Source organism: Fistularia commersonii, chromosome 6 (genome assembly GCF_037954325.1).
Source record: "Fistularia commersonii isolate RoL2024-O1a breed Wild chromosome 6, RoL_Fcom_v1.0, whole genome shotgun sequence".
NCBI lineage: Eukaryota > Metazoa > Chordata > Actinopteri > Syngnathiformes > Fistulariidae > Fistularia > Fistularia commersonii.
This window is the reverse complement of record NC_141289.1, coordinates 5,795,787-5,804,903: the sequence shown is the minus strand read 5'-3', so window position 1 is coordinate 5,804,903 and position 9,117 is coordinate 5,795,787. Positions and strand designations below refer to the sequence as shown.

Here is a 9,117-nt window from a genome sequence, read left to right as displayed (position 1 = left end):
ATGGACAACTTAAAAATTCTTGATGATGTTTCTGACATGTGGTGGGGCAGATGGAGGAGGGCAGGAATCAGAACCAATGATTTAAAGATGCAGACAGTAGTTCTTGTCTCCTCCCCTTGCTCACTCCCTCCCTCCCTCCTTGTGGGAATCAAGCATTGGCTAGAGGCATTGGCTAGAGCCTCAGTGACAGTGAAGACCTCCTTCACCTGTTTGAGAACAGACAGTAACTGCCACTCCCTAAATGTGATGACATTAATGTCCGATCTTGGATGTAAATAAGAAAACATCAGGAACACCATGGGATTCATGCAAGACTAACTGACTCCTCACAGTCTTCATCATCGTCTTCATCTGCACCCACAGGTAATTCACAGAGTTGCTTGTCAACTTGCATTGCAAATGTCAGTGCTACGATGAAATGAGAAAAACCCCTGAGCTTAACAAGTCTATTTTTAGACAATGTAATCTGGGAGAGGATTTGCTTTGACAGAGCCGCAGAAAACATGCTGGGCTGAAACACTAAGTCCTTAGATCAGGATCACACTCGGAAACAATCAAACATGTTGGAAGAGATCAACTGGTCAAACCTTCGTATTTTCCACCTCTTGGAACGGACAAAGATTAAAAGCAGATTTAGAGACACGCCTGCATTGTGTGGAATGAAAGGTTAAAATAATCTAAATTAACAAGGGAAGCAAAACTAAACTAAATGACTAAATGACCACTTAACCATCAGCACTGTGTCTGCAGGCTGATGGACACCCAGGATGAGCAACCCCCAGCAGAGACGGGCCTGCGCTCCAGGTGGGTTCCTCAGCACTTCCTCACTAGCCGAGCACTGATGGAACTCAAATCAGATTAAGCCATAATTGGGGACAAACTGCGAAGAAGCTATGGAGATTATTTCCTGTTTATGTGCACATAGTGTGTTTTAGAGTTCTTGTGTTCTGTTGTCAGGCTCATTCTCACAATAGGCTCGGGCAGGAACAGTGTTGGCCCCACAGGGCCCAGCCCCCACAGCCTGGGAACAGAAACCACCTCCAGGTGCCTGAGAGGGTAATGGCACCACCTTCATCCACATTCTCACCAGAGCATCCAGAGCAACCTATGCATAGTCGAATAAGCAGTTATTCTTCTCATCATCCAGACATTCAGAAAGAATCATTTTATCATGAATATCTAATCACTTTAAAGCTAACATCATTAGAGCGTTTTCATTATTGATTTCTAGTCACATATAACCTGCTGTCATTTGAATTATTTCATTATTCATTGTAATCACTTTAAACCTATCATCATTAAAGTATTCACATCACAGACCTCTTCGAGCCCAGAGACACTTGCAGAGCTTTGACAGGAGTGAAGCACCAGGCTGACCGAGAATGTGTCATTTGTATGGTGAAGACAATTTGGTTCAAGTTCTCAGACAAGCTGATGGGATTGTTGATGTGTGTACAACACACGCACAAACAAACTTCTCCTTTTGGCTTTTCCCTTCAGGGGTCACCACAGCGAATGTATTCTCTGTATCCTTCTCACACCAACTACCTTCATATCCTCTCTCACTACGTTCATAAATCTTCTCTCACACACACAAACATGAACAACTAATAATTGAAACAAGTCATTGATTGTTTGACTATAATCCACTAAAAGTAAGAAATAAGGGCTCCTGTTTCTTTATTCCAGCCCTGGCCATTAAAAGCGTAGGTGCCATGTAGGTCTACACAAATTCAGCAGAATGAAACATCTCCATTAATCCCTGCAAGATCCTGAGTGGTTTCTGATCTGTCTACAAAACTTCTCCTTCCATTCATTTTAATTTGAATTATTGAATACATTGAAAAAATATGTTTGAGGAATTACTACATGTAATGTGTGGATATGCTTGGCAAAAAGTAGCTAACTGGCTACAAATCAGCTGGCGGGACATTTCTTTCTCGTTATCCTCCATGACTGGATTGTGAAAATCATACAATAATTGCACGCTGGTTGGGAGATACATCAGACGCCACTGTGATCAAATTCCAAACAGTCACACACACACACACACACACACACACACACACACACACACACACACACACACTGACACACACATACAATCATAGTATATTCATATACCATGGCATAGTATATGTTCTCTTACTATGCATGTTGGTTCTTCTTCTAGTCCTCTGACTGCACAAAACATCAACAACTGCAACAACAAGGATGGGTAAGATGTAATCTACCCTAGTCCTCCCTATCTTTAGCAGTCAAAACCGCGCAGTAGATTTAGACTATGTGTCAAGAGAGAACAGAAGTTGAGATGTACACCACCCCTATGTCACAGTGCCCTCTCAGAAACCCTGTGCCAGTGCAGGACAATTAGACTCACCCCGACATCCCTGTTTTTTTTTTTATTGACAGCAAAAAAGATGACAAGAGAGGAGATCCCAAGAAGGATGAGAAGAAAGACGACAAGAAGGATGACAACAAAGATGCCAAGAAGGATGACAAGAAAGACAATAAAAAGGAGGAGCCGTAAGTTTCCTGCATGTCCTAAATGGGAGGCGGCCAGGCGTCACCAAGGTGAACGTGTCTGCTTAGGTCCAAAGGTTTGGGGAGAATATAAATTCTGATTCTTTTTAAAAAATGTGACCAAAGCTCAGATAGCAATTCTGTCCTGACTGTTTACAAGACGGGACAAGCTCTTCACCAAGACCTCTTGTCTCCTGCAGAAAGGAGGTGTGGATCATGGACCCGGCTACAGACATGTACTACTACTGGCTCTTCACCATATCTGTTCCGGTGTTTTACAACCTGATGCTCCTGGTGGCCAGGTCTGACTCCATGCCAAGTGACATGATGTGGTCAAAGCACTTTGGATTCCGAAATATATGATTTTTGTTTTTTAATTTATTCTAACCTTTATTTGACCAGGAGAATCCCATTGAGATTAGGAACCTGGTTTTAAAGGGAGGCTTGCCCAGGTTGGCAGAGGCAAATATAAAATATATTCAAAAAGTAAACAGTTAAAACCCAAGCAAAGGGAAACTAGAGTGAAAAAAGACCATTACACCAGTGCATGTTGTGGAGTTTGCCTCAAGAACTCCCTGTTTAGATTAAAAAATGCTGGATATCTCATTGTTTCACTGCAGGGCCTGTTTTAACGAGCTGCAGTATTCCAACACAATGCTGTGGATTGTTCTGGACTACTTGTCAGATGGCCTCTACCTCATTGACACCTTTGTGCGAGCAAGGACAGGTCAGTGAGAAAAGGTCTGCTTGGTCCATGGAGGTTGCATTTACATGTACCTTTACTCTATTAACCCTTATGTTGTCTTGCGGGTCAAAAGTAACCCACTACCATGTTTAGCTGTAGAAAAAACACCTTAACCTATTTTTTTCCAACTTGAAATTTTATGACTTTTCCTAAAGAGACCCCATAATTAGAAAAAGTGATACTTCTTTTTTGTTTATGTTTCCATGTGGGCTGTATACAAAGATTGTCTCATGGGTAATTTTTGACCCGTAGGACAAGGGGAGTAAACACAATGTTAAGATCGCACGAGAGTTAATGTAGTTTTAATTTCAGGGCTCAGGATTCACAAAAACCTCTTGGACAAAACATCAGTTCAGCTTTTGCTAGAGCTGAATGAGCACTAGATTGATTTAATTCTGATATTAGTGTGGAGGAAACCCAACGCCATTCTGTTGCATTCAAAGATCGGAGGAAAAAACACAGTATTAAAGTTTGGAAGAATGCTGTTTTCACCTTGGAAACCATCATGGTCACCTAGTTTTCTCAGGTCTTTTTCTGTGTTAGTATAAACCATACAGCAGGTAACACTCTGATATCTGGTCGTCCAGATATGGCCTGTCGTGGGTTCACTGAGCACTGTGATGCCAGGGAAAACTGTCCGATACTGACATAAACATTCCTCTGATACTTCATGTCACCAGGTTATCTGGAGCAGGGACTGCTTGTGAGAGATTCCAAGGTACTGAAGGAACGGTACATGAAAACACGACAGTTCCGTCTTGACATCATATCCCTGATTCCAACGGATCTCGTGTTCCTCCAAATTGGGATCAACAATCCAGAGTGGAGATTCAACCGCCTCTTCAGACTGGCTCGACTCTTCGAGTTCTTCGATAGGACAGAAACCCGAACCAATTTTCCCAACATCTTCCGAATTGCTAATCTTGTGCTTTACATCATCATCATCATCCACTGGAATGCTTGCCTCTACTTTGCTATATCAAAGGTGCTTGGTTTTGGTTCTGACACCTGGGTTTATCCAAACTTGAAGAAAGATTATGCACGCCTGGCCCGGCAGTACATCTACTGTTTCTACTGGTCCACACTCACCCTGACCACCATTGGTGAAACACCACCTCCGGTCCAAGACATTGAATATTTCTTTGTGGTAGCCGACTTTCTCACCGGGGTTCTTATCTTTGCTACCATTGTGGGCAACGTGGGGGCCATGATATCCAACATGAATGCAGCACGTGTGGAGTTCCAGGCTAAGATTGACTCCATCAAACAGTACATGCAGTTTAGAAAGGTCACCAAAGACCTGGAGGCAAGAGTGGTGAAGTGGTTCGACTATCTCTGGACAGAGGAGAAAACATGTGATGAAAAGCAGGTGCTAAAGAGCCTCCCAGATAAGTTAAAGGCAGAAATTGCCATTAATGTACATCTAGAGACCCTGAAAAAAGTGCGCATTTTTCAAGACTGCGAAGCGGGGCTGCTTGTTGAACTGGTCCTAAAGCTCCAGCCCCAAGTGTTCAGTCCCGGCGACTACATCTGTAAGAAGGGTGACATTGGCAGGGAAATGTACATCATCAAGGAGGGGAAGCTGGCGGTTGTAGCTGATGACGGGGTCACTCAGTTTGTGGTCCTCAGTGACGGAGCATACTTTGGAGAAATCAGTATCCTGGGCATCAAGGGCAGCAAGGCAGGAAATCGGAGAACAGCCAACATCCGCAGTGTGGGTTATTCCGATCTCTTTGCACTGTCCAAGGACGATCTGATGGAGGTGCTCATTGAGTATCCCGACGCTAAGAATGCACTGGAGGATAAAGGGAGGGCCATTCTGATGAAGGATAACCTGATAGATGAGTCACTGGTTGCTGCCACTGACATGAAGGACCTAGAAAATAAGGTCAGCCAGATTGAATCCAGTATGGAGGTCATCTCAGTCAAATTCAGAAAAATGATGGAACAATACGATTCATCACAGCGCAAAATGAAGCAGAGGCTCACCAACATGTCCAACCAGGTTCGAACACTCAGAGTGGACATGTAGAGGTTGGACTGACAAGATGGCTGCAAGGTCGAGGGACCCCCATACAACCTACCACTGGATTGGATATAATGAGATGCATAATGGCATGTAGAACACTATTTTGAACACTAGCTATCCCTAGGACCCTTTGAGCCACAAAATGGGACCTGGCATGATCACCAACTCTTGTAACATCAACTTTTTCTTTTAGAGGGACAGTAAACCTGGAGCAAAGGCTGGTCTGGGTGTGGGTCATGGTCACCATTATCTCTTCAGCATCTACATTATATTAAATTTGATTCTAATTTCCAATTACAACCTTAGTTTAATGATGACCTAAAAGTGCCCAAGACCAGAAACTGTAAGACCATTTCTTATAGACCCTTTAATGAGGCTGAGGTGCCCTCTGCTGGCCATCAGTGAGAATAGCTGTGTGGCTTCACTTAACGGTTGGCCCGTCTGCTAGACTGAGTGGTACTAACGATATTGTTCAAAAGACTCAAAAAATGGTATGATACAGAATAATTCATACAAGTTGTCTTTTTACAAAATACCAAAACCACCATTTTATTAAACCTCTGGTTTAATAAAAGTAGGGTTTCACTGTAGCTGAACTATAAGAAATGCACTATAAGTTTTGAATTGAATACAGTTCCTTTTTTACATTAGTCATTTAGCAGACGCTTTTATCCAAAGCGACGTTCAAAAATTGCAACTCAGTAACCGAAGATCTAAAATTCCTGTAGTCGTTATTCAGAAGTCACCACTCTACCTTTTGTTGAATTGCTTTGATTGTCTTTTTAATATGTGTGTATATTCTGGAATGAGTGAATTAAGTGTTGACCAATGATCAGATTTCACCTGTAAAATGATCTTTGAGTCAGAGAACTTCATCTGCAGCATCATGACTATGTTTGAGAAGCAATGACTGAACATGGTCTTGAAACATTTGATCTTCTTGACATAATGAATCAGAAGATTAGACAGAGGAAAAACAGCTGCTATGTCAGAGGTTTGTTCTGAAACCATGACCTTTTGTTCACTTTGATGGGAGATTAAAAAGAATCCATGACAAATAACATTTAAATTTTTTCCAAATCACAATGAAAATAAACGTGAAAGGAAAGAGGAAATTTAATTTCTATTTTTACCATATTTTGAATTGACTAGGTCATTCTAAGATGCTTTTCCCAAAAAAGGATTCTGCTCTGCAGGAAATTCCATATTTCAAATCCCAATTCAATAAATGGAAATTTTCCCCACTACTGGATGATTAGAGGAATATTCTATTCTAATTTTGTCAGGCTCCTTTTTTCCCACTGCTTTTCATATCTATTTTGTTTCCTGCTACAAACATTTTGGGGTGGGGTTGTTGTTGAGCCTTTATCATGACAACAGAAGACTTTGGGAGTCAATTCAGAATGATCAGACAGCAGAGGTTGGAAAAAAGCAGTCATCTTTATTTAGCATGTTTTCACAATACTTGAATACTTTTAGCCTTTCAGCACTTTGTCTTTGAGAGTTGAACTACTGGATCAAGCCACCAGATGAAATCTGCTTCCCTTTCCCAGATCAGGCTGATCTTTCATCATTTACCTTCTCTCAGCTCTAAAGCCCTTCTACATGTCCCGCCAAGCAGCAACTTCAACATTGAAAAGAAAAAAAGAGGAATAAAGTAATGTTTACACAGACCTGGGCTCTATATGGAATAGCAAGTAATCTTCAACCTTTGAGTTACCTGCAGAAGTTAAGGTGTTAACAAGGTAATCCCACCACCATGTATTCCTGACTAACAGCAGTCCAGTGTCCAAATTTTCAGGCACTCCTCATGTCCATGTTGACTGATGGTGGCTAAAACATTGTTTTTAAACATCTTACGTATATCAGTTTGAAACCATGCAGGTGTGTGAATTAAAGTGGCGCAAAAAAAACAAACAAAATCAAAAACAAAGAACAGCTCAGGGTTTTGGTGTTAAGAGTGGTCTGACCATCGTGATTGGGTGGCTTGTAGGAACCTCACCCTCAGGGATAGGCTGTCACTCAGAGAACATCCTCCTGAACCTTCATCCTTGTAAAGTATTTCACAGGTTCAACTGTCTACCAGCTAGTTCTTCAGTGCCTGTCACAACATACTGGGCACCTGCTTCAAGCAAGACACCCATCAGGGAGAAGTAGCTTTAAACCTAGCAGTCTAGGTTTAAGTCAATTTCTTTGTGTTCCTTGAACAATCTTTTATTAATGTCTTCAGCAAAGTGTCCACAGGTGGACAGATCCCTTCCGCCCTTCCAATTCTTGTGTCGAGCAAAGGCTGTGCACAGCACTGGCATCCAGTTGCAGGGTCATGCATCTGCATCAAGTTTAACAGCTCCATGCAAATCAGATGTGACTGACCTGAACTTGACATTTTGAGTGCAGATCTGGCAAGTGCATCGAATATTTCTCACTGAAAATGTCCTATAAGCACATTTTGTAATTTGGATGTGAGGAAATTTCAAGAGGTCCACCATGGATTTCTTGTGGAGCGCCTGAATGTGTTTATCCAGTAAGGTGCAGCAGCGAGATTTGCATTCATTTGAATTGTTCTGCAGAATCCATTACTTTCTGCCCAGACTTTGAAATTATGTTCCATGACTGTGGTGTGGAGACCTGAGGATGGAGGACAAAGGAGGATATTCTGCACCATCAAACACCCATCTTCTTGGTCAAGACAACAGATTAGTGCCCCCCAACGTATCTGAACAACCGTCAGCACATGTCTGAAAAATCATTTGAGTAGCAGCGTCCAATCAGCCGACCAAGCTTTCAGTGTGAAAACTTGAAATATGGGTTGGAGACTAAAAAGGCAGCAGTTTTAGAAGAGTTGATGATCAGAATGTATAAGCCCCCCCTGCCAAAAAATAAAAAATAAAACCACAAATTGTTTGTAGGATCTTGCACTTCAGCAGAAATAAACCAGGAAACGGCCTGTCTGACACTTTAAATTTAGGCATATTTCCTCCACTCTCCGAACTGATCAGGTTTCAGTCAGATATGAAAAGTCACGGGCCAAATCCTGACAATAAGATGTCATTTAGATAGAGCCTAATTTTCTTTTTAATATTCAAAGGACAGTACAATTTGAAAGGAACGGTTTGTGAGTATGAGCCAATGCTAGCATTGGTTAATCTTCTGATGACAGCTAGCCACTGGAATTATGGTTGGTAACTTGTCCTTGGCAGCAGTTCATCCGCTCACACTGAAGAACTTTAATTTCATTCTTCTTATTCAGTGCCAAGTTAATAAGAATAACTGCTCATTCTTTCTGCTAAAGTGATACCATGAGCTTGTAGAGATGAACTCTAAAATCTACTTTTGATATCAAGGTCTGAATTGGGGCAATTTGGGCCACTTTCTGGAAGCAAAAACACATTTTGTAGCCAGAAATGACAGTCTGTCTCTTGGGATTATATCTGTGAGACCACTACTGGTAAAAATTGATGTAACAAATCGAGAAAGACAAAAAATTATCAGATTGAAGTTGCAAATCAGAACTTTAGCACTAAGGCTACTTTTTTGGATTTGTCCATGAGCCACACCATTTCATGCAACCTTTGATCAGTCTCATCCCACCAGAGATGTGGAAGGCGGAACATCATCTGCAGATCCTCATGCACAAAAAGCTACAAGCACATTATACACAGAATGCTGTTTTCTGCTGAATGGGCTCAGTGCAGTCATTCTCCTCAAAGTGTGGATCGCATGATCATTCTGAGCGCTAGATTCAGCCCTGACATCCCTGAACATTTTGACACACAGAACTCATTGTTTATCAATTCATGGGTCCTCACAAGAAAATAAA

At 41.7% G+C, this 9,117-nt stretch overlaps 1 protein-coding gene across 2 annotated transcripts; it reads left to right on the top strand.

The window, feature by feature from the left end:
• The first annotated feature begins 184 nt into the window (after positions 1–184).
• LOC147233213 (cyclic nucleotide-gated channel alpha-3-like) lies at positions 185–9,117 on the top strand. 2 transcript variants are annotated; one of them, XM_086147815.1, is made up of 8 exons: positions 185–363; positions 751–804; positions 958–1,056; positions 2,174–2,218; positions 2,413–2,526; positions 2,724–2,825; positions 3,144–3,250; positions 3,949–9,117. In XM_086147815.1, exons 2-8 carry the CDS (start codon positions 755–757, stop codon positions 5,298–5,300), a joined length of 1,869 nt encoding a protein of 622 aa, XP_086003941.1. In that variant the 5' UTR covers positions 185–363; positions 751–754; the 3' UTR covers positions 5,301–9,117. The 2 variants fall into 2 exon arrangements, with proteins under 2 accessions (XP_086003941.1, XP_086003942.1); XM_086147816.1 differs by lacking the exon at positions 185–363 and adding an exon at positions 582–666.

Excerpts from the sequence above, each read along its gene's own strand:
- LOC147233213 (XM_086147815.1), top strand. The coding sequence starts at position 755 with ATGGACACCCAGGATGAGCAACCCCCAGCAGAGACGGGCCTGCGCTCC. Across the intron at positions 1,057-2,173 it reads ACCTCCAGGTGCCTGAGAGG|TCCTCTGACTGCACAAAACA; the intron begins GTAATGGCACCA and ends TTCTTCTTCTAG. Across the intron at positions 3,251-3,948 it reads CTTTGTGCGAGCAAGGACAG|GTTATCTGGAGCAGGGACTG; the intron begins GTCAGTGAGAAA and ends TCATGTCACCAG.